The sequence below is a fragment of the Chlorocebus sabaeus genome, chromosome 22 (assembly GCF_047675955.1).
Source record: "Chlorocebus sabaeus isolate Y175 chromosome 22, mChlSab1.0.hap1, whole genome shotgun sequence".
Lineage (NCBI taxonomy): Eukaryota > Metazoa > Chordata > Mammalia > Primates > Cercopithecidae > Chlorocebus > Chlorocebus sabaeus.
In genome coordinates this window covers 89,302,753-89,327,981 of record NC_132925.1, presented here as the reverse complement: position 1 = coordinate 89,327,981, position 25,229 = coordinate 89,302,753, and the positions used below count along the sequence as shown (strand labels likewise).

Genomic DNA, 25,229 nt, shown 5'->3' with positions numbered 1-25,229 from the left:
TATGTGGGGCTGAGTCCTGGCAGATGCCCCATGCCTGCCACATCTCCTAGGGCATCTGGCATCAAGGCTCAGTCAACCCTGATGCACTAATCTCAGTTTCTCCATGGGGGTGGATGGTTCCCAAGGCCGAATGGGACAGAATCAGAGCCCGGATCTGTCCCTTTTCAGTCCTCAGAGGCCTACTGCTTTGCTTCTCCATCTACTGAATAGTTACTAGCTGGGCACCTCATCCGTGTCAGCCTTGTGGACACCTATGGACATGTGTACCCCGCAGGCATGTGTCCACACCTGCCCACCTGTGTCCACACCTGCCCACCTGTGTGTGTGCATAGCCTGCCTCTCCATCCAGACAGCACACCCCTGCATACTGAGATCAGGTCCTCAAGCTCCGATGGTCAGTCACTTGGTTTCCTGCTTCAGGAGAACCCAAAGACAGACAAGGAGGGGGTCTGCTCAGGAGCCAACCCTTGCCTCAGTCTCTCCCCACCTCCAAGGAGCAGGCCAGCTTCTGTTCAGAACTGTCGGGTCCCAAGGAGACAGATATAAGAAAGAGAAAAGGTTTATGGCTCCGTAACTTTCTTCAAACATAAAATCTCCGCTTACAAGGTGAGGGCAGCCACACTCAAGAGAAGGTGGAGGGAGGTCATGCTGAGCCTCCATCTCCTGTCTGGTTGTGGGGAATGCTGCTCCTGCTGCCCCTGGGGCTGGCCGTGGTTTGTCAGAACCAATTACTTCTCTGCCTCCGCCGAGTGCTTGGGGCTTCACGAATCTGAGGCAAGTGTCCCCGTGGCTGCCACTGATCCAGCAATGGAAGGGAGTGAAGGATGGGGGAGGAATGCAGATTGGGTCAACTGTCCCTGGGGGGGCCGAGCATGAAACCCATTCAGCCCTCTGTCCCCAACCCCCATCTCCCACCCTCGAACATGCAGACCAGCCTCCGGCTCTGGACATGGCAGCCCCATCCCTTTTCAGAGACAGATGCAGAGTCCAGTTGGGGTGACAGCAGACCCTGTCTACTCTTCAACAACATGCAAGGGCTGGCCGTGCGGTGGCTCACGCCTATAATCCCAGCACTTAGGAAGGCCGAGGTGGGTGGATCACGAGGTCAGGAAACTGAGACCATCCTGGCAGCACAGTGGAACCCCATCTCTACTAAAAACACAAAAAATTAGCCAGGCGTGGTGGCGGGCGCCTGTAGTCCCAGTTACTCAGTAGGCTGAGGCAGGAGAATGGCGTGAACCTAGGAGCAGAGCTTGCAGTGAGCTGAGATGGCGTCACTGCACTCCAGCCTGGATGACAGAACGAGACTCCATCTCAAAAAAAAAAAAAAAAAAAAGATAGATGCAAGGGCTGAGTTCGAGCTGACCCTCCGCTGTCCTGCTATAAGGCCAGCCTCCCTAGGGACCTCTGAAGAGAACCAGCAAGTTCATCAGAATACTGTGTGTGTGTGTGCGCGCATGTGTGTGTGTGTGTGTGTGTGTGTGTGCAGGGCTTTAGGAAAGATTCACAGACAAACTTTGCTGATCCCCAAGATGGAAAGATTGAGCAGCCCTCACTTCAGGGAAGGGCCCTGCAGCAAAGCCAAGGGTTAGCGACTAAAATCTTCCAGGCAGAGCAGTGCTGTCTGCCTAGGGAGGTTCTGCTCATGGCCACTGAGATTGTCTCCTCCTTAAACTGAGGGACAGAGAACCCAGACAGAGAAACTTCCAGAGATCCTGAGAGATTCCACCCTCAAGAACCCCCAATCCTCATCTCTGGCCTCAGCCACTCTATTTTCTTATCCACTAACTTCCCCATTCCCAACGCCAACATCTAGGCACAGGTCAGAGTTGGGTGGCTTTGTATGACCCCCTACTCCATTCCATCCCCTTCTCTCTCTTTTTATTTTATTTTTTTTTATTTTTTTATTTTATTATTATTATTTTTTTTTGAGATGGAGTCTCGCTCTGTCGCCCGGGCTGGAGTGCAGTGGCCAGATCTCAGCTCACTGCAAGCTCCGCCTCCCGGGTTTATGCCATTCTCCTGCCTCAGCCTCCTGAGTAGCTGGGACTACAGGCGCCCACCACCTCGCCCGGCTAGTTTTTTTGTATTTTTTAGTAGAGACGGGGTTTCACCGTGTTAGCCAGGATGGTCTCGATCTCTTGACCTCGTGATCCGCCCGTCTCAGCCTCCCAAAGTGCTGGGATTACAGGCTTGAGCCACCGCGCCCGGCCTCTTTTTATTTTTTTTAATTTTTTTTTTGAGACAGAATCTTACTCTGCTGCCCAGGGTGGAGTGCAGTAGAGTGATCTCAGCTCACTGCAACCTCCACCTCCCAGGTTCAAGCAATTTTCCTGTCTCAGCATCCCAAGTATCTGGGATTACAGGCATGCACCACCATGCCTAGCTAGTTTTTCTATTTTTAGTAGAGATGCGGTTTTGCTATGTTGGCCAGGCTGGTCTCGAACTCCTGACCTCAAGTCACCTGCCCGTCTCAGCCTCCCAAAGTGCTGGGATTACAGGCATGAGCCACCACACCCAGCTGTCCATCCCCTTCTTTAAGCCCATGGGGCCTGAGAAACAAGGTGCCAACTTGTTGACTGATTGTAGAAACTGACTCACAGTTTTCCAGGGTATAGGGGCCCTTCCTTTTGCCTCCACCCATCTCCTCCCCAACAGCATCTCTGCAGCTAGCTCCCTGGATTTCCAGCCAAAGAAATCACCTACCCTTCCCTGGTCCACAGGCCCTGTTTTTTCAAGCTCTGCCCCAGCTTGGTGGCCTTTGTGCCTCTCTTAGGGAGATGTTCCTAAAAGGTGTCATGATCAGCAGAGATGAGGGGACCAGTTTCTAAACCCCTGGGCTGAACCAAGCAGAAAGGACACCTTGAGCACGTGAACTTTTCTAAACTGTGATCAACCTCTGGAAGGGCAGGAAATTGACAGTGGTTGTGGGGGTGGCGGTGGGACAAAGGCACCCCACACTTATGCAGGGCTGTCTGCAGCCATTCCTTGCTCCTGCTCCCCTGAGATCTTCAGGTACCCCGTGAGACAGTACTGCTTGGATCCCCATTTCGCAGGTGAGGGAACCAAGGCTCAGAGAGGCAGGACAACATGTCTCAGGTCCCAAAGTGGCTGTCCTTCCTGTCTGCTTCATCCTTTCACCACCTCCCACCATCCAGCTGCTGCCCCTGGCACAGGCCCTAGGTTCAAATCCAAATCCAGCTTGGCCTCAGCTGTGGGACCACAGGCAGGTTCTACCTTCAGAAGGTACAGCTTTTCCTGCCACTTCTCTCCCACTCCAACCTGTTCCCATCCCCTGGGAACTGATCTTGGAAGTGCCCTCTGTGACCTGTTGGCACAAAGCTGGAGGCTGGAGGCCCCTCTCCATGACTGCACCACCAGCTGATCCGACCCAGAGATGCTGCCCCCACAGACCTGCCCCTCTGCACCCATGGCCTCCACAGAAACCTGGGGGGCAACTCCCTGCTGAGGCTGCTCAGAATCCCAGAAGCCTCAGAGCAGGGTTCCCTGCCCCAGCCCTGCCCTGCCAGGACTGTAGGAGCCAGGGGCCCACATGCAGCCAGGCCTCTCTGGGGCCTTCCAGTCACTGCATCTCCACCTTCTCTAGGCTGTTCTGACACAATACCCTCATTCCAGGGGGCAGGAAGAAAGGAAGCCTGGCAGGGAACAAGGGACTGAGAAAGGGACCCATACCTGGCCCAGCCTCAGCAGCCTGGGGGAGCCACTGGGGTGGGGGAGGCTCCAGGTGGCTGGTGCCACAGAAGGGGTGGCCAACATGACCCAGGGTCCCTGGGGCAGGCATCCCAGGACAGTTCCCCTGCCCACACAGCCCCTCTCTGATGAGGGTATGTGGAAGGATATGGGAGACCTAAGCCAGTCAGCTGGCCCAGGCCAGATGCCTGCCATGGATGAAATGGTTTTAGAAAAGCTTCTCAAAAATGGAATTTTCTCCTGCCAGCAACAACAGAGTGTGTGTGTATATGGGGGGAGGAGGCAGCGGGGAGGTCAGGATGGCAACAGCCACTCCCCATCCAATCCTGTGTCTCCCCACACAGTGCTCAGGAGAGAACATTCCCAGACTTTACAGTGGGCGGGGGAGCAGGGTACCAGAAGAGGCTGCCCCCAGGTCAGGGCCTGGGAAAGAAAGAGGTAGAGAGCAGGCTGGGTTGGGGGGACACAGAGGGGGTCTAGGCAGGGCTTTGGTCAGGTTCCTGTGCATCTGCCTCTCTCTACCCAATTACGCTCGAGCAGCGGCCTCACCACGTCTCAGACACCCTCCCAGGAGCCCCCGCTTTAGCCCCACGCATCCCCACTGGGTGCCAAGCAAGAGGACCATATGGAGGGAATAATAAGACAATTAACTTTCCATTAAAGAATAATGTATGTGCGTTTTTAGGGAGGCAAGTGACAGCAATCCCTATCCAGCGGCATATTTCACACCCGCGCTTCCCCATCGCCCCCCACCCTGATGCGCCCCACATCCCCATCATCTACACCAGGAGACGAGGGCGCCGCTGGGCCTCACCAGGAGGTGACTGGGTAGAGGTGTGGAGGCTGCGTGATGAGCAAATGCAGAGCCCAGAGATGCTGGCTCCGAGGCTGCAGGAGCCCTGCAGTGGGGCTGTGCCGTGCTGGCCACCCCTCACCTGACTCTCGGTGCGTCAGTGCGACAGCCTGTGCCATTGGGGGACCTGGCCAAGTAGCTGCATGCCTGTCTCCAGGGGGCACATGTTAACCACAGTGCTCTGGTGAAAGGACCTTCTGTGGGGTCTAGGGGGAACAGCGTCTTGTGCTCCTCCTGCCTGGCCCTCTGGGCGCCCCTCCCCACCAGATTCCTTCTTCCCCTTCTGCTCCAGCCCCTCTAAGGTTCTGAGGTTCCCTGGCACTTGTGGGCACTGCTAACCCCACTTGGGATGCCCAGATGCCCAGAGGGCACCCGCCCAGGGTGTACCCTCCCTAGATGGGAACAGAGTGCAGCCTCAGTCAGCACCCCCAGAATCAGTGTGTGAGTGTGCATCTGTTTCAGAAGTTGGTGGTGCCAGCCGAGGAGGAGGGTGGAAGGGGACAGGGGGAGGCCTGTCTCAAAGGCACCTGCAGAGGGACCCTGTCCCACCTACCTGAGCCCCTCGGGAAAGGGGCCCTGGACATGGCCAGATTTTGGTCCATGCCGGGAGCCAGCTCCAGATGTGGTACTCCACAAATATTAATTACACATTCCTGGGAAGTGCTGAGCAGACGGGGCACAGAGATGGCGGGGGCAGACAAGATGGAGTAGCTGGAGTAAGGCTGTGCTGCTGTCACTGGTTGGAAAATGCCATTCCTGGCCACCCACAAGAAGTGGAGACACACAGACACCATTGACCTGAATCACCATGACTGTCCAGAGCAGCACAGAAGTGGGGAGGGGAACAAAAAACTCAGGTTGGGGATTTCCAAGTCCTGGGGTCCCATTCTCTATGAATGCAGGCTCAGCAGTCCGGGGGAGTGGCGGCCCCAGGTAGCTCCTCTGCTAGACAGCTCCCCTGCCACCACTCAGGACTGGCCTGTCAAGGATCCACTATGAGATTGGCTGGTGGAGACAGCAGCCAGGGTGTTGGTTTCCCCATTTGTATGATAGGATCACAGGAATAACTAGCAGCATATAGCTGGGGTAAGGCCATCATGGGGTTGAGGCAGGCAGGCCATGGGTCACGCTGTACACCATTCCTGCCCTGACTGGCAGGCAAGCTATGAGTGGTTGATGAGGACTGGGAAAGGCTTCCATGGGTCCAGAATTGGCTTGAGTCTTCCCAAAGGGTAGCCTGTGGCCTCCAAACACGGCTGTCCTGGGTTCCTGCTCCTAGCCCAGCCCTGGCCAGGCAGCTCTAGCCTCAGCCCTGACCCCAGGCAGAGGAGCTTCTCTCCTTCTGTAGAGATCCTCCAAGGAAGGTGTCTCTCTGAGGTCAGGAATGCATTCCGGGCTGGCATGCCTCAGGAGCCAACTGATTCTTCATCATGTCTGACTATAATCTCTCCTGCTTTGCTTTCCCACCAGGTTCCCAGCATTGCTCTCCCTGGACCCTAGATACCTAGCCAGAAGAGGGTAGGTTCCTGGCTGTACCTATCAGAGTGACCTGGGCTTCAGAGAGGGGAGACCTGTCCCAGCTCCACATCCTCCCCACTCCCATTCCCCATGCACCCCCAGGCAACTGATGAATTATTCATCCTGATCAACCTCATTATGTAAATGAGCTCAGAGCCCATGCATATGCTCTTTGTTCTCCCTGCAGGATGGGACAATATGGTGCTGAAGGGGGAGAGTGGAAAAGAGGCTCCAGAGACCTTGCTCAGGCCCTAGGGGCTCTGCAGGGGGAGATCACAGAAGGGTCTATACTTTCACGGCCTATTCAGGGCAAGAGTGGGCCACAGGCGGGGGGAGTTGGGCTGGGGAACCCAAGAGGATGCGATTCAGGGTGTCTGGCCAAGTGTGGGGATGGGGACAACACGTGAGCACCAGGCCACAAGGAGAGCTCCAGCTATGCCCTAGCTGTGATGTTAGATGAGGAAATGAGATGGGGTCTTCACAGGGAGTGCCCACCATGCCACAGAAGTATGCCACAGTTTCAACCTGCAAATGGGCCAGTCTGTACCCAGCCATGCCTCCATGGGGTTTATGGTGAGGTCAGGAGAAGGAAAGTGCCAAGGCAAGGAAAACATTCCCAAACGCTACTGTCTGCAGTTTCTGCACTCTGGCAGCTGCCAGCCCTCGTGGCTCCAAGCTACTGGGGGTGGGTCACCCTCTAGGATGGGGGCACGCAGGCTGGGCAGCCTTTGAGGGTAAGAAGGCCAAGGGGCCCGGATGCCAGATCACCCCAGCTGTTTGGGGGCAACTCAGAATTAGCTCAAGGAGGGCTGAGGAGGAGCAGCCCCAGTGGGGGCCGAGGCTGTCAGCTTGGCAAAGCTGGTGCCAGGGTCTGCAGCAGTATCACAGCTGGGTCAGGGCTTTGCTCCAAGCATCCTCCTGACCTATCAGAGCCAGGCATGGGCTGGGCACACGGACTGTCTTCGTGTGCATTTGGAGAGCAATGGTGGCTCAGTCGGGGTCAGGGGTGAGTTGTGGAGGGCTAGGGAGCCAACCGGTTGGCATCTCCTGCTCCCACAGGGTTGCCCTCTTCCTCTAGAACTCTATGCCTCAACCCCCAACTCCCACACCCACCTCACCAGAGTGCCCTGTGCCAAGAAACAGCCCCAGAGCTGTCGGAAGTAAGAGGCTGAAGAAGCAGACGAGGAAAACTAGAGCAGGACAGAGAGCCACTGGAGAGCTGGCAGCCATCGGCAGGCAGAGGCACTCCACCAGAGTGCCAGGAGGAGCCGGGGACGCTAGGTCAGCACTTCTCTGCCTGCCCGCCTGCCTGCCATGCTGAGCATGGCCCCACTCTGGCCCAGCTCCCTATTGCCCCAGGCTCATCTTGTCCACCCTACCACGAAGGGAAGTGGAGCCAGAGCCGGAGCTGCACTTTGGAACAGGAGTCAGGAGTGCTGGGTCTATGCCCCAGCTCTGCTACAAGCCAGCAGCATGACCACCTTGGTGACTACTGGGCGGGAGAGGCTGGGGGAGACATGCTCACTGATGAAAGTGTCTGGAATCTCTCAAGTCCTATCAGAAAGGAAGGGAAATGATCCCTGGGAGTGAAAATGATCAATGAGGGAAACTCAAATTTGATTTCCAAAAAAGGGGCGTATCTGTATCAGCCTGTCCATTGCTGTTTTCACCACTTCATCCTCCAGTCAGACTTCCCAGCCATGTCACGGGTCAAGAATGAGGATCAGAGAGGATCCAGCGCTCACCCAGGGGCACATGATGGTATGCTGAGCTGGGATTCCATCTCTGGTTCTCACAATCCAGCAAGGTCACTGGTCCAGACAGACCTTAGGCATGACATATGAACATTATTTTCTCATTGCCAGATATTCAGAGCCTGAGTTGCCCGTAAGTATAAAATAAACAACAACCTCAAGCTAAAGGTTTGAGTCATGAAGGATTATTGACTAGAGGAGTACAGTTAACTCCTGATGTGGGGTATAGTTTATGTCCCGATATGAAACTTGGAAAGGTCCTGGATGCACACATCAGGGAGCTATCATCCCTTCATTAGTCCACACAGCTATCCTTGGCAGTGGCTACTTGGAGCCTGGTTAGTGCTGGGTGCTATTCCTGAGCCTAAATTGACTCCTGTTCCGGAACAGCTTTTCCTACAGCACTTTCTCTGGAAAGCTCTGCCGGCCTCCAAGTGTGGCTGAGTCATTGAGAGTTCACAGGAAGAGAGTGTGATGGAGGCTGCTGAGATCCAAGCCCAGCAACCAGGAAAGGGGTGTTTAGTGTCGCTGGGTCACTGGCAGGGAGGACACAGACCTCCAGACCTGGACTCTCCCTCCCCATGGCATTGCCACGTCCTTAGCCACCCCTGACCAGCCCCAGCCTGGGCCAGAGGTCCTACGTCCACACCCAATGTCAACACACTGGCTGCCATCCCCACTTCCTGGTCACCAGCTATAAGCTAAGTGTGAGGAAGGGATTGAGGACAAGCCCCATGGTCCCCACTCCACCGAGGTTACATCTGCTGACCTTGGCCCTGACCAGCAGGGACAACAGGAACACAGTGGATATATAATCCCCAAACCCTGGACCTGGACTCCTGACTGGACCAGCAACAGTAGGTCAGCTTACTCTGCTGTTCCCAGGCAACTCTCAGTGGGAGACCCCCATTTAATCCCCTGCTCAGTTCTGGTCAGTACCTCCTGGCCCAAGCCCCTGACAACAAGATCCTTAAAGACCACACGTACCCTGGGAGTCGCAGCTCCATCACTCCAAGAGCTCGGCCCTCCCAGCCTCTGCATCTCCACATAGAGAGCAATGGCTCAGGAGCCCAGGGCCTGACAGCAGCACATTTTGCAGCTTCCGGGGGTGACGGATGGCCTGCTCTTCACATCACTATTTCAAACATTAACATAATCTCCCAGGATGGATGTGGTGGCTGGTGCCTAATCAATCACCCCTCCCGCACCTTGGTTCCTCATCCCGCCAGGCATGGGATTTCTACTGTCTCCTGCTACAGCGCCGCAAGCACTGCTTTCAGGCTGGTGCGGACCGGCCATCCCATTGTTTCCTGGATTCCTTCAGCTTCTGTTCACCCCTGTGTCCACTGACCCCTCCTGGGCCTGGGCTCCCACACTAGGTGTGCCTCAGACACAGACCTCTCCCTCCTGAAAGCCCAAAAAGCTCCAAATCCCTTTCAGCAACAGGGTCATCGTCCAAGCCAGGTGGTGGCTCTGATCATTGCCTCAGGAAGAGCAGGCCAGGCCCCAGAGGAGCGCTGCCCATCCAGTCACGTCCCCACCTGCCCCCATGGGCCCATCAGGTCTCACCACACCAGGACCTCCGTTAAACCAAATCTTTCTCACTCCTTATTTCGGAAGCTTTCCCCCTTCCCTTGGAAGAGGGTCCCTGAAGAGACAGCAAATGGCACCAGGCTCACCTCACGGAGCTGCTGGACACCTCCAAAAATCCGCATCACACCGTCAACCTCCTGCTCCAGACGCCGGGCCCAGTGCTGCATCCTGCGTGCAGAGAGAGGACAGAGGTGTCAGGAGGGCCCGCCCAGAGCTGGCACAGCCCCGCCCCAGCCACCCGGGGGCACCGGGGGCAGCCATCCACTCACACCCCAATTTTCACTAGAGGAGGACCCACAGCAAGGAGCCAGCAAGTGCCTGCGATTCCCCTTTGAAGTCCAGACCCAGTGACCCAGGTGCTCCTCATGCACTGTGGGGCGGCAGGGAGGAGAGAGGACTGCATTGTGGATGTGCTGAAGGAGCTCAGCAGCTCGGAGAAGCCTGCAGCGAGGCTACTTTTCATTGTGAAGAGCCAGCCCTTGATGTAGCTGCTCTGAACATGGGGACTTCTGGACACCACAGAGGAGGGGGGCATGACAGAGCCTCAGGGAGTGAGGTCTGCTGGATCTTGGAGCCTCCTGTTTCCAAGGCCAGGTGGGGCCTAGGGAAGGGGAGGGAACACTGCTGTCACCAAGTCATTGTGTAACTGGGCAGGTCCCTGCCCCTGAAGGTCTCACCTGAGCAGTGGACGTGGAGAGTTCCAGATTAGGCAGCCCTTGCCTACCCAACACCCTGATAGACAGACGCTTACCCAAGGCTCATTGCCACATGTCCAGCAGGAACCACCCACTCATGAGTCCACTGCAGACCATCCTGCCCCACAATCCACCTGAGCCACATCCTGAGCAGGTCTCCCTCACACTGGTACCACCCTGGGATTGTTTTAACCCATTTGCATCTCAGCTTCCTTCTCCGGAACACGGGGATAATTTGGGGCCACCTCTCAGGGTCTTATAAAAACACATGAGAATAGGTAAGTCAAGGGTGCTTGCTGCACAGGGATCCTTGTGAGTGGACAGGATGGATAGTTGGTCACATGGCCCTCTATTCTCAGACCCACAGCCTGGAAGAGGGAAGGAGTCTGGGGCAAGGCCTCGCCTGGGTTCATATGTGTGACCTACACCCTTAAGCAGAGCCAGATCAGGCCAGCAAAACCACACTAGACCTTGCCAGCAGCCAGCCAGAGAGAACCACACAGACCCATGCCCTCATGCATCTGAAAAGGCATCTCAACTTCCCCATCCCACCTGACACACTCCCATTTTACAGACCAAGGCCTTTCCAGGAAAGGCACACAAAAAAATTACCATGAAGATTTAAATAAGCCATGGGTCAAACACAGCCCACAGGGTACAGTAGGGGCAGGGTGATGCCAGCTCCCCAGCCTCTGGAGGTACCCCGGGAGTCATGGGGTCCAGAAGATTGCATCTGGCCCCAACTCCCTGGGTCTGCTGCCTCCTCCAGTGCTGTTCTGGCTCCATAGGTCAGAGGAGGCCAAGCCTCTACCTGGCCTGCTGCCCCGCCTCCCCCACTCAAGCCTGTGACTAGGGGGCTGGGCCCATGCCACTGTATGTGCCTGGGTCGGTTGGCATGGGAACTCAGAGCAGGAGGCAGGCAGATCACTAATTGCAATTTGCCAAGCTGAATGTCAGGACCATGATGGGAAAAAAAAAATCAACATCAAAAGAAAGAGGTATTAGCTTCGGCTTGTTGCTGGCTGAGCCACAGCCAGATTCCCTCCTCCGCTCCCCACCACAGGGGAGAATCTAACCCTGAATGCGGGAGGAGGCCAGGCTGCAGGCTGAGCTAAGAAGGGCAAGCAGGCCTCAGCCGCCAGCCTGGGGAGGGCAAAGGGCAGCAGAAAATTGACAGCATGCGTGATCCCTGGCACCTGTCCACCAGGCACTCATCTCTTGGGCCTGGCTATAGGTGGACAACATAGCGGATGGCTCCTTCGTCCTTCTGCAATGGAGCCCTGGGGGTTAACGTTGGGATGAGCTATCACAGTCAGCCAGGCAGGGGCAGACAAATGGGCAGAGTGAGGATCTGATCCCCGAAGGGAACCATTAGCTCTGCCCTGGCCCTGACCCTGACCTCAGCCACTCACTGGTGTAGAGGACAAAATGCCAGTCAACCCTTCCTGGGACTCATATGTGCATGGGCATCCACTACATATAAGGTGCAGTGCCAGCATATCACCTACTTTCTTGCTTCAGTCCTCGTAAAGAAGCAAACATTATCATCCCACCTTACAGATAAGGAAACTGAGGCATAGAGGGTTCAACTGAACTGCCCAAGGTCACCTATCCAGGAATTACTGAACACAGGACTTGCCCCAGAAGTGTGCTGGAGTCACAAGAGCTGACTCACAAAAGCTGATTCTGTGCACCTCTTCCCAACTCTGCATTCAGTAACGTCACCTGGGGAGCTTGAAATAGGTCATGGTGGGAATATTTGCACCACGGGAATTGGCAAATGCTAGAAACCATGTTTTTCCCCCTGGAGAGCAAATTGTAAACATTTACCAGCACATTACTGGTTCCACCCCAGGCTGTTGACTCTTCTAGTATGTCTATAGGTCTCTGCTTCTAGGATTTCACAGTTAAGTAAAAGAAAATTAATTGGGAGAAGAGACATGGATGCCAAGTTTTATTTTGCTCAGACAACACATTATTATAATCATCGTCATTTCATCTAAAAAGGCTATTTCAACACTAAAATAATTTTTAGAAGAGCCAAGTCTCAGGATAAAGTCCAATCCTTCCCCAAGACATACACGCTCGTTCTCCCTCCCTCTTGTCTCTCTGTCTTACGCACAGTTTCCTCACTCCCACCCTGAGGCTGAGTAGCTCTAGGCTCTGCTATGGGCTGCAGGAACTGGCCTGCTATGACACAGCAGGCCACACACACCTCCTCCCAAGGTCTAGGGGTGGCTCCGGCCCTTTGCCTGGCATCCTGGACCTGCTGGGCAGACCCCAGGCCCTAGCACATTGCCCATCAGCACAGTGCCAGGGAAAACAAGTTACTCTGATTATTCACTTAAATCAAACTCAATTAGGAGGCAATATGCGTGTCTCAGAGTTAAAAAGAAAATAATTCATTCCATTGTCACAGAGATGCAACTTTGTGGGTTCTAGGATTTGGCCAGTGTCCCAGTGCCAGCTCCAAGGGTGACACAGAGGCACTGAGGGGGCCAGGAGTTGACTATGTACCTGTACTGTTCCTGCCTTGTGGCGGAGAAGCCACCCACCAAGCCAGGTCCAACCCTGGCCAGGCAATCGTATTCACTCCAGCAGAAGGGAGAGGGTCTTGGAAAGACAAGGGATACATGGGAATCCCTGCCCCCACTGGGTCAAAGGTAAGCTGATCAAATCCTGCCCAGACTTCCCTCTGCTTGGAATCAAGTACCTGGCTCAGCCAATGCCTCCCTGACCAGATAATGTTGCCCACAGGCCACATACCCAACAGGGAGGTAGACCTGCTGGCTCCCCACATCTTTGTAATTTTCCATGCTTTTCATAGAGATGACACTGCTTATCCCTAAGTGCTTCTAAGTGCCAAACTAACAAGACAGTGAGGGGAGAGTGGCCAGGAGGAGATGCAGGCATCTAGGGGCTGCAGTGGCTTAACGACTGGTGTGGGCACAACAGACTAGGGACCAAGTCACGTCCTCTAATGTGCCCGACCCTAGGGAGATGAACACATTGTGGCTCCATTTCCCAGACAAGAAAATTGAAGCCCCTGGCAAGGATGGGTACAGGGTCACATACTTAAGAGAGAAGCAGACTTGTCCTGACTCCATCTGTTCCATGACCCCATCTTTCCAGGACATTGTAGCCTTTGGGAAGCCTCAGGGGAAAGGCACTTCTGCCGCTGTGTGACCTGGAGGAGTTCTGTCCCTCAGAACCTCAGCTTTTCCATTGGTAAACAGGGGTAATAACGACTGGCTGAATAGTTTTTAACGGGCAAATCCACAGGTTTTTACTGGGCAGTCCCCTGAGGGTTAGCAGCTCCTGCAATACAGCCCCTCCCCTAAGATCTAAGGACTCACTGAGGGCTCAGGACATCTACGAAAGCTTGTGTGGGGGGTGGGAAGGCTTGTGGGGAAGGGGCGCTGCAGAAGAGTCCCGGCAGGCTGAGGCAGCTCTGCAGGTAAGAAGATGCCACCCTGTGTTGCAGGATGCCAGGCCTTGCTTTCCAGGGCATGGTTCAGAACCAAGAGGAGTTGGGGAGGGAGAGGGGATATCACTATCAGGCAAGGGAGTGACATCATCTGTGCGTGGGGTGAGGAGCTGCAGCTGAGGACCCCTTTAGCAGACAGAATCATTGAGACCCCAGCTAGAAGGCTGGGGAGGCCCCAGGTCAAACTGCAGCGCATTCAGGTGGGGGCCTCCAGCTTAGGGGCAGCTGCAAATGCTCAGGGGAGAGGGAGGGTAAAGAGGAAGGGGGAGGAACCGGGAAGGGAGGAATGGGAAGGAAGGGGAGGAGGGGAGGAAGGGGAGGAAGGGGGAGGAAGGGGAGGAAGGGGGAGGAAGAGGGAGGAAGGGGAGGAGGGGATGCGGAAAAGGGAGAAGAGTCCGTGTGCAGATGCAGCAGCACAGATTAAACTGTTGCCAGTTGTTAATTTTACATGTGAAGTTGTTGATCAGAATGTGATTTAATTGTACAGTATAATCCAGGCTTTTGGAATAAATTATGCAGAAAACTCATCTATAATTAAACAAATCAAAAAACCAGAGACAGGTGACACAGTAGGTTCACCCTCAGAGGGCACGGGTGGGTGTGGGCAGCTGGACCCAGCAGAGGGGCAAGAAAGGATGGGGCAGGGGCTCTGTTCAAGAGCAGACAGGGGCAGGCCCGGGAAGGGCCAAGGCCTGGTAGGGAGCCAGGGGCTCTGAACGCCCGAGTGCTGCCTCTGTGGGCCTTCTCACCACTCACATGGAGGCATTTTTTGTCTTCAAAGCCCTGCTGCCTCTCCCAGATGGCCTGTCTGGATAAACCCTGTTCCACTGGGCACCTATAATCAGTCTGCAGCCTTCCCTTCAGCTTGGCAGTTCAGCCACTGCGCTGCGTGAGGGAGTGAGGGGTGGATACTAGGGATGGGCAGCAGGGGAAGCAGGAGGGCTGGATGACAGGACAGGATGAGGCTGGGACAGGTGAGGAGCGTGAGAGAGCAGGGACAGCGAAGGCCACTGCTGCCAAGTGCACGGTGAAGCAAACTTGGCAATGGCGGGGTCCCAGGTCTCTGGCTTCTCTCATGATAGGCTGGCCAATTATTCTCCCAGCTCTGGGGAAGGCAACAATTTAAAATAAAGTGCAGGCCAGCTTTATTTGGTGGCTCACCCCTGTAACCCCAGCACTTTGGGAGGCCGAGGTGGGCGGTTTGCTTGAGCCCAGGAATTCGAGACCAGGCTGGTCAACATGGTGAAACCCCGTCTCTACAAAAAATACAAAAATTATCTGGGTGTGGTATCATACACCTGTAGTCCCAGCTACCCGGGAGGCTGAGGTTGGAGGATTGCTGAGCCTGGGAGGTCAAGGCTGCAGTGAGCCGAGGTCATGCCACTGTACTCTAGCGTGGGTGACAGAGCGAGACTGTCTCAAAAAATAAAAATAAAAATAAAAACTATAAAATATAAACTGCTATTTAATTATTCTGGTTATTTCCACTGGCCTGCTACCTCCCACCTCAGCACCTTTGCAGTCTTCTGAAGGGGAAAGACAGACAGGGTGGGGAGGCAAGCAGGCCACTCCCCCATCCCAGCCTGGAGAAGACTGCTTCCCCCAGCAGTCACTCCAAGCTCCGAAAGCAGCTGAAGCAGGGCTTGGAACAAGACTGGTCCCTCCCCTAGGCCCTCGCCCTGCTGCAAACAGCAAGAAGCTCAAGGCTGCACTCCAGGATGGCGGCATCTCCTGGGCCACCTTCCCTGGGGAGTCCTCTCTGACCACTCCGGTGGATGTCCCTCTGTACCTACTGCCTGAGTGTACTGAGTGCCTAGATCTAGCCCTGGCTTTTGCAAGACCTTGAACTAGACTTTTCCTATTAGGTTTCCATTTTCACATTTGGAAAATGGAGATAAAGTTCATCATTCCTTTCACCTCCAAGGACCCAAAGAGGAGGTAAGTGGAAACCACAGCCCCACATGTGGGATGCTAGCAGTGATGGCTGCCGCACACACTCATGGCACACAGGCCCATCCAGAAGGCGGGACTGCTCTCACCACAGCCCAGCCTCCCTCCTCAAGCCTGCAGCTCCCTAAGTGTGGGATGGTTGTGCCTCCTCCTTAGACTGTGGCCTCCAGGTGGGCTGCAGCCCCCACTGCGCTGCCCCTAGAGACCCAATGCAGCAGAGACCTGGTGGGGTGCCTTGTCCAAGGAGCCCTGGGGAAGGGCAGGGCCTCCTGTGACCAGATCTTCCTTCCTGCTTGTCCATGCAAGAGAGAAGACTCTCAGGTTTTGGCAGCTTTGGGGGCTCAAAGCCCAGGGCAGGACCTCCCAAAGATGACAGGGCTGGTAGACGGCAACAGTTTAGCCAAGGTCACTCACTCCCCAGAGGCCACCTGGGCCACGAGATTACAGTGCCTTCAGATGTGGGAGCAAATCATCACTGGCCTCACACTACAAAGACCACGGAGGGGACACTAAGGCCAGAGTGACAGGGAAGCATGCTTGCTCAGCTGATTCACGGTAGAGTAAGGCTCCCCAGCTAGCCCCCCACCACTTCACAAGCTGGCAAACCGAGGCACAGAACTCAAAGGGGCTGGCCCATCTTCAACCTATTTCTGATTCAGTTGAAGGGACCCTAGAATGAGCAGCATGATGCCTCCAGGAGCACCATCCCCGTCTCACCCACTCATCCCATGCACATAGGAGCCAAGGCAGCCCAGTTAGCACAGGGACCTTGGAGATCCTGAGGACCTGGGGAGGGGCAGGTGTTGCCAAAGCATGAATGGGTCCAAAGCCATCACCCTTGACCACACGTGCCTTGGGACCCTGCCCAGATAATTCCTGGTCCTTCATGAGGTTATTAATTATAGGGCTATCCCTTCCCTTTCTTTACCGAGAAAGAGCTTTTCCTTCTAATTGGTGCTCTGCTGGGAGGCAGCAGTCTGTGCCTTCCCCTCAGAATAACGGTAAGCCATCCTCCGGCATTAATTAGGGCACCAGGTCCAGCCCAATATTTACTCATAGCAGCCTGCTGGGTTGCGGGGAGTGGAGGGAAGCAGCACAGCCTGGAGCCAGGTAGCAGCACTACCCAGGAATGGGAGACCCCAGGCGGCCCACTTGGCTCTGCTTCTTGGCTTCTGCGGGTCTCAGTTTCCCTCTCTAACCAAGGAGGGGTAGCCTGAGGCCTCCATGGACCATTTAGGGATCCGTATCTCAAGGGATCTGATGGGAGCCCTCCCTGCCTGAGGCCTGAGCCAGTGGTGACAGGCCAGGGATCTCACTGCACTGCCTTAATTCACCTGCAGAACAGCCAGATCACTACCCGCAATCCTCAGAGGGAAACTGAGGCACAGAGCAATTGAGTGATGTGCTCCAGGTCACAGAGGTCACAAGCACCTGTCAGGCTGCACATACCTCAACTCAGAACATCAGTCTTCAATGCCCAGCTGCGGGTGTGGCTAAGGGGCCTCTCGAACTGCAAGTGTCCAAAACAAGATCCTGACAGTCCCTTGGGACCGTCTCTACCTCTTCTCCCCACTCCCTGCCTCTGCTGATGGCAGCTCCCTTGGTTCAGATCAAAGACTTGGGGTGACCTAGAACCCACTTTCTCTCACACCCACATCCAATCTATCAGCAAGTGCTACAGGTTCCACCTTCGCAATGTGCCCAAATCCACCCACTGCCGACTGCCTCCCTGGCCGGGCACTCATGAGGGTTCCTGGACCTCTGCAGCTGCCAGCTCACTCACCAGCCTCCACCTTCTGCCTGGCACCTGCCTCCCCAGTCTGTTCCCTTCTACACATGGCTGGAGTGCCCTGCTGTCATGTCCCTCCTCTGTCAACTCCGTCGCACTAGGGGAAAGCCCAAGTCCACCCAGTGGCCACACCCCTAGTAGCCTCCCTGACCTCACCCCTTGGTGTGGCCTGAACACGCCCCTACAGTCCCTGCACAGGCTTCCGCATATGCTGTTCCCTCTGCCTGAAACAGTCTCTCCTCAGAAGTCCAAGGGCCTCTCACTTCCTTCCAGTCTCCATACATACATCACCTGCTCCGTGAAGACCTCCTTGCCCCTCCATTTGAAATTGCACCCCACCAGCAGCAACTGATCTCCATGTCCCCTCCTGGGGTGATTCTTTTGGCTAGTATTTCATTAGACATCCTCCCTCTTGCTTACTGTTAGCCTCTGCCTTGGGCTGTGAGCCCTGAGCCAGGAGGTTCCTGCTCTCCAGCCTGGAAGAACAGGCCATTTGCTGAGTGAATATACCTCCCCAGAGTCCTGCTGACCTCCCAGCCCTCCTGCCCAGCTTGCGTGTGGCCGGCCACTGAGTAGGCAGGCGGGGTGGGCAGGAGGAGCCTGCGGAGAGGTTGGCAGTGTGGTGGCTGCCCCAGGGCTGGCCCAGGAGGCCCTCCCTTCCCCTGGCTCCTTTCCATATGAATTATTAAGGCTCGTTTATGAAGGGCCTGCCCAGGCCTGTGGCTTCCGTGCATAATTCATGGCTCTCCCTGAAGGCCCTGGTGCTGGAGCAGCCACTTCTTCCAGGAAGCAAGAAGAAAGTGCTGAGGAAGAGTGACCCAGACCTGGGCTATCCTCCACTCTCTCTCTGCCACCCTGTCCCTAAACACCAGCCACCCAGCACCTGCACCCTCCCCAACCCCCACCCCATGGAACTCTCTCCTGCACACTTGGGTTCTGGTTCCCGGGACCAGAGTCCATGGGCTCTACACAGGCTCACCTGCTCCCCTGCCTGTGGCTCGGTTTCCCATCTGTGGACTGACAAAACTGAGTCACCCTAGTGGTTTTCAAACTGCTCCAGCAGCAAGATCATTCACCTTTTATTTTTCTAACAAAAAACTATGTGGAGCCCTAATATGTAACTGGTAAGGTAGTTATAAATATAAATGTATTTTAGAAGGTAGCGCTGTAAAACATGACTCCATATTGAGTAAATAACCATTACAAACGTTGAGGCTGTTCTCAAGTATCTGGATTCAGGGCCCACAGGGACTTCAGTAGCTCCCACCACCCAGTACTCAGTTTATTCCTGTGTTTTGCACTCTACTGAGAAACTCCTAGGATACGGAGACAGGCAACCACACATGATAACAGTGACTTATAGCTCACTATGCAAGGGTGGGGGAAGAACCCTTTCCTGAAGCCCAGGGTAAAACCAGCAACTGCCCTGATAACTGAGGCTCAGGGGTCGCCAAGGTGCCAGCACCAGTTTTCACTGTTTGTGAATTTCTCAGAAGTCTAGAGCTGGGATATAGCAGTAAGCAAGAGGCACTAACAAACCAGCCTGGGCCTCCCAGGGGCAAGGCAAAGGGTCCAGGCCAGGGGCACAGTCACAGGAATCTAGAAGGGGAATCCAGGGTTCTCCAGGCCTGGAACCACCCACCCTGGCCACAGACTATGGGCATTTTAGGGTCTGCAACACCTCCTCTCCCCAGCACATTCCCCAGGTAGTCAGGCACGATGGGAACACAAGTCCTGCCCAGGCCCATTTCACAAATGGGTAAGCTGAGGCTCAGAATGACTGGCTCTCAGGAGGTGAACACTGCTGCAGTCCCTGCGTGCCCAGTCAGTGCTGAAATGGGGGAGCCATGTACAGGCCTCATCTCAGAGAACACAGTAGGGTTGGGACACCTGTGGAGGTCACCAAGTGGGTCAGGGAGGAACCCAGGAGCTACAGCCTTCTGTTCCTGCCCCATACCAGGAGAGGAAGCTGGACTAGAGGTGGCAGGACAGACCCTGTCCATGTGTCACCAACCATTCTGGTCTGATTCGGTGATTCACACACCCCCATCTCCCCTCCTGCACATCCTCCCCACCCCCCAGCATGAGTCAAATCCTCGCTAAGCCACAAATAGCTGTCCTCTGTGTGAGTCCTCAACATGGCCTCCTGCCTTGAGGAGGACAGAGACCCCATCAAGGTCCTCTGTTCCCCCTCAGAGCAGAATCCTCCGTGGAAGCTTACAGGCCCCCCAAGGACATCCATGTACAGAGGAGAGGCCAAGCAAAGACAGAATTCAACCCATCAAGGCCAGCTTTGTTCTCTGGCCTTGTCCTTCCTCTACCTGGCCAAGTCACCTCTGCCATGAAGCCTTCCTAGGTTTCCCCAACCCTCTTCTCAAAGCCACAGTTCTCACCACACTTTACCAAGCCTCATCTTAGGCTGGGGCTGCAGTCTAGTCCCATCATCAAGCTTCCTACAGAGTTTAGCTTGGAGCCTGGCCAAAAAGAGTTCTGGAAACACCTGGGGATAAATTTACCGGAACATCTTCCCCCTACCAGACTGGCCTGCCCTGACCACCTCACTCTGCAGTAGGACAGAAGTTGGAAGACAGGGCTGGGAAAGGGGCCCCCACTTCAGCAGGCAGCCAAGCACCAGGGAAAGACAATGCTGAAGTGGAGCGCCTGTGCACTGGGCGCTCCGTGTGATTTCCACTGCAGCAATGGTACCTCGGCCAGGCGCAGGCCAGTTCATGCCCACTTCACGGATGAGCACTCTGAGGCCTGTGGAGATGGTGCAACTTGCCCGGGACCACATTGCTGAACCAGAATCTGAACCCAGTCAACTCAGACATGGCCCTGTCCCCTAGGCTGTCAGGCCTCCTTAACCTTAAGGTGAACTCCAGTAGCCAAACAGGAAGTAGGTTGCAGGTAAGGGCCGCCCCTCATATACAGCTTTTTCCAACTTTGAGAAGGGGGCTACCTCAGGAACTCACTGCCTCCACAAGCAAGTCAAAGCTGAGTGCAATGGGGAAGTCCTTCCTTATACCCCGTCAGGGCTATCCTGCTGTAGGAACGTTGTCGCAGCAGGGCAGAGCCCCAGTTCCCTCCAATGCCCCCACCAGGGAGCCTCAGCCAGGTATGGGGAGAATGCCCGCTTCCTCTGGGATCTGCTTCTTGCTAGTGCCTGGACCCTCAGAGTACGCCAAGCTGCATGTAAATGGAATGTGAGTGCTCAACCTGCCTTGACACACCACGAACCCGTTACTCTCTGTGGTGAATCCTTTAGCAGTCCAAATCCCCTCTGCAGGCTGTGAGGGATCCACAGCTGCACGAGCAAGGGGCTTCTAGTGTAGCCCCAGCTACCACACCTTTCCGGCCTCCCCAGTCCGAGAGAAGCCACCCTGCCTGGTGAGCCTCAGGATTGGCTTAAGGGGAGGCAGGTGGCTGAACCAGCAGGTCTCATTACTGGCAAAAAATACTTTGCAGGTGCTTCCAACTTTCTGTAAATTCCCAACTAGCTCGCTCACTCCCCACCCAGTCAGTCACTCACTCACTCATGCATTCATTCCAACGGTAACTATGTACCCACTATGGGCACCTGGAAGGGATTTGGCAGCAAACAGGGCAGATGCAGGCCTGCCCTTGGGAGCTTGGAATCCAAGCAGAGGGAGCTGATATCTGATCTGGATTGCGGCCTGATGAGAAGAAGAGTCCAGCAAGCCTTGGGGACAGGATGCGTGGGATGCATGGGAAGGGGCCTGACCTGGCCGAGGGGTTGGCCAGGTGAAGGTGGCACCACAGAGCAGGAAGCCGATCCAAACGGAGGGCACAGCATATGTAAGGCCCAGCAGTGGGCTCCACACACAGTGATGCCCCATGAGCACCCACAGACTGACCGTGGGCACCAAGGCAGGCTGCTCCCACACCGAGGTCTGCAGAATTCCTACCCTCGTACATGGGAGCACCTCTACACACTGGACGGAAGGGCAGTGAGACGGCTGCGCCCAGGGAAGCTGGGCCTCTTTCAGTGGGAGCTCAGTCTCTCAGGAACTGATTTCCTTCATTCACTCCACAGAAACGAACCAGTACCCGTCACAACTGGGCCCCGGTGCAGAGCCTCCTGGCCCTGGCATCCTGACACTGCCCTATACTTTGTATCTTGCAATCTTGACCCCAGGGTGAGGGCAGCAGAGTACTGAGGCTCAGCACAACAAACGTTAGAGGCTGGGGATTTTGTTATTACCCCCCCGACCCCCCCCCCCACACCTCTTCCCTCAGCTCCATGGGAGCTCCCTCCTGCTGCAGCCCCTCTACCACCCCCCTAGCAAGAAGTGCCAACAAGCACAAAGCATTCGCCATTTTCCTGGCGTCTTTTGACACGGATATTGTCACTAGAATATCATCTCCTGAGAACAGCACCTGACAGGTAGAAGGTGCTCAAAAAATGCTGGCTGAATGACTGGCTGTTCCATCCTTACAACTATGAAACATAGGAAATGTGATCCCATTTTAAAGATGAGGTAACTGAGGCACAAACAAGGTCACATATGGGGTTCCCTTTATAATCCCCAGAACCAGGCTTTCTACCACACAGCAGGCATATGCATCAGGGCCCACAGCTCCAGGGCCCTCTAGATGGCCCCATGAAGTCCCCATCCTTCTTCTTTTTAGAGTAATGGCCTCCTCCATATGCCACCAGTCTGGAAATCACCTGTGAAATATACTTCCCCCAGCACTGGCTCAGGAACCGAGTAAATGGCTAGGCTTAATGGCCTTTGGGATTGTTCCCCATAACCCCCTCCCCCAGCTGCTCTGTGCCAGGGAAGTTGGGGCTGTGGGGCACCAGACAGGCAGGGCCACAGTCATGAGGTCTGGGCAGCCCAAGGCGTGGTGGGTGCTAGGAGGCACTGCCCAGGGAAGAGCATCAGAAAGACAGGGGTGGGGTTGCTGGGAGCCTCCAAAACTGGGGCTGGGGCCGGATCTATACGCAAGGCAAGCCTCTCCCTTACTCAGCCCCTGCCCCTTGCTTTGTCCCCCCATCAATGGCTTATCCATGGAGAAAGGTGGGTCCAGGTGATCTCCCCAGGACCTCCACACCCTGACTGGGGAGGCCCAGGGCCATGGTAATGGCAAGGGACCCTGGGGGCCTACAGCAGGATGTCTCATGGCCCCTTGGATGCTGCTTGGAGCACCAACCATGCATGGTGTGATTTATTTGGCCTCACTCCCATGTCTTCCTAACTGTTTATCTCCCCCATGGACTGAGTGTCCCAAGAGCAGGGACCTAGTTGGCCCTTGGAGACCCCGGAGCCCGCTCAGGGCAACACACAGCTAAGGTGTGGGAGTGGATTCAGGTGGGGAAGGGATGGTCAGGAAGCAGGTCCTGAAAGATGGGCAGGCTGTGGAGCAGGCGGCAGGGCAGATGGGGCATGGGCAAATGTCTATGCAGAGGAGCGGTTTGGAAGGAGCAGGGCAGCCGGCTGGGAAGCCAGGTGATCTCCTTGGGACAAGCCGCCGATTGTGGCAACTGCCTGCATGTACAGGCATTTGGGTTCAGCTGGCTCCCACAGATACCTCGGTCAGGACATTGCTCACAACCAATACACACCATCCCCCGTCCCTGGGAACCTCAGTGCCCCCTTGCTGGGCAGAGGGTGGGGATCCTGTGTTTACCTTCCCATCCCCCTAAGGCCACAGCTGTGTACCTTGGCTCAACTTAGCTGGAAGAGGGGGCTCTAGAAAACATGCTAATGCCTGGGCCCTGCCCCCACCCCATTAAATAATACAGCTCAGTGGGTCTCTGGACTCTCTGGACACCCCCTTCACCTCCCTACCCAGGGCAGCCCTTGGAGGCAGCCCCTGGGTTGGGAAAACTCCTTGCAAAAGCCACAGGAAGACATGTGGGAGTGGCCTATGCCCTCTGGCCCCAGCAAAGCCAGGCACTGTCCCAGGTCGTTGTGTAAAAGGTTGCTCCATTTTCCACAGTCATGACCAGCTTGACTCCGTGGACACCTACACAGACCATGGGCTCCCTGCTCAGCACACATTTATTGAGTACTTGGTGTATGCTAGGTTGGAGCTCCAGCCAAGGGCAACTGGCCACCGCCCCCACCCCTCCCAGGCACACAGCCCCTGAGCAGCCAGGCAGCAAGGTCTATTTCAGGACAAGAATGGGGAGGAGAGGGGCTTGAAGCAGGCTAGGCGGCCTCTGACCCAGACAAGGAAGTCAGGGAAGGTTTCAGGGGACAGTAACTCCAAGTCAAGCACCAAAGGACAGGTAGAGGTCAGTGGGACAACAGGTGGGTGCTGCTTGGGGTTGGTAGGGTCCTCGGCAGCCCATCCAACCTCTCCCCAGCTTCCTCCATGCTGACTGCATAGTAGGTGCTTGTTAAGCCCCCATGGAAGGAGATGACTTCCATTCTGTTGGGCACTCAGTTCCGAGGACAGAGATCCCACTCTGTGCCCACCCCCCATGCCCATCAGAAGCAGCCTCCCTGCTGAGGTCTCCACAAGCACCGGTTACAGGGCAGGACAGAGATGACAGTTACACAGACGAGGTGGCAGGGGTAGCACCACTGTCACCTACAGAAGGATCCCTTTCTATGGAGGGTGCTGAGAACAGTGAGGACACTGAGGCTCAGAGGAGGAGGGCAGGAGGCTTGCCCCAGACTACCACAGTGAGGCTAAGGTGGGTTAGGAGGAGACTGGAAGAGGAAGGGCCAAGAGGAGGTCCACAGACCCTGCTGTACAAGCCCCTAGGGTTTCTGGGGCCTGCGCCAGCCAAGGTGTGGCTTAAACAATTAAACATGCTGCTTCCCTCCCCTCAAGTTGCTCTGCCCAGGTACCACTAGGCACAGCCCAGGGGGTGAGGCAGGCATGGAGTGGGGAGGAAGAAGGAGGGTGAAGGATGGAGAGGTGGGAGAATTGAAAGTGAGTTCAGACTACCCTGCCTGCCTACTCTGTGAGCCCAGGCGACAGTACCACCAGTTCCAGCATGCGACTGGGAGAAAACCCCAGAAGGAGACCCAGATCAGAGGAGGATTATCAGTCAGCAGACTCACAGTCATGGCCAGTAGAGGCCAGCTTCTTCCTTTCCCTGACCCTTGGACAGCCCCAGAGATCCCTCTTTCCTCATGTGACAGGTTGGGAACACTGGCCAGAGGGGCACCCAATCCAGAAGCAGGACAGAGCCCAGGGTTTACCCCAAGACCTGTGCCCTTGGCTGACCGGCTCCTGAACATTGCCCAACCTGGACCCAGGATTGGTGCAGAGAACAGAGCCAGAGAGTAATGGGAAGGGCTAGGCTCCCGGCCACGTTGAGCATGGAGCTCATCATATTCACCACTGGGTGCTGACCAATGACACCCAGTCCTCTGCAGTATGTAGGCAAAAGTATACCCCCACTATAGGCAAGTACACCCCACCCTGAAGCCACCCTCCCCACAAGATGAGAATGAAGTCTCACAGGCAGCACCCAGTCACATCTGGGCCTTCCCCATAGCCATGTCTATGTGTCATTTCTGTGGCTGGGGCCCTCTAAGGCCAGGTCAGCTGTGCTGTTTCACAGCAGCAGGACATGTCCCTCTGGCCATCCTCTTGGCCCACTCATGCCAGCACTATCTTCAGATGTCATCTGAACCCGCAACTCGCTGTTGTCCTAAACAGTCTGCCTAGGCCCTGCCTGACTACAGCACAGCACGGCAACTTGAGGGCAGTGGCTGCTCCCCCAAACTCCAGGTTTGGGTCTAGGCTATGCCTCAAGTGCTGAGAGGCCCACGGAAGTGTCCCTCTCCAGGCCTCAGTTTTCCCATCTCTACCACATGGGAGTTAAACTGGACCAACTGGTCCCACAGTTCCCACTGACCCACATCTATAACACAAGTAAGGGTGGGACTATTCT

At 55.5% G+C, this 25,229-nt stretch overlaps 1 protein-coding gene across 11 annotated transcripts in view; it reads right to left on the bottom strand.

Moving 5' to 3' along the window:
- The window catches only part of CACNA2D2 (calcium voltage-gated channel auxiliary subunit alpha2delta 2), a 140,480-nt gene that overhangs the window by 104,209 nt on the left and 11,042 nt on the right, over nucleotides 1-25,229 (bottom strand). For all 11 annotated transcript variants that reach the window (XM_007984355.3, XM_007984356.3, XM_007984357.3 and 8 more), the window contains exon 2: nucleotides 9,516-9,597. In XM_007984355.3, coding sequence (XP_007982546.1) covers nucleotides 9,516-9,597 — 82 coding nt within the window. The remainder of the gene's footprint in view (nucleotides 1-9,515; nucleotides 9,598-25,229) is intronic.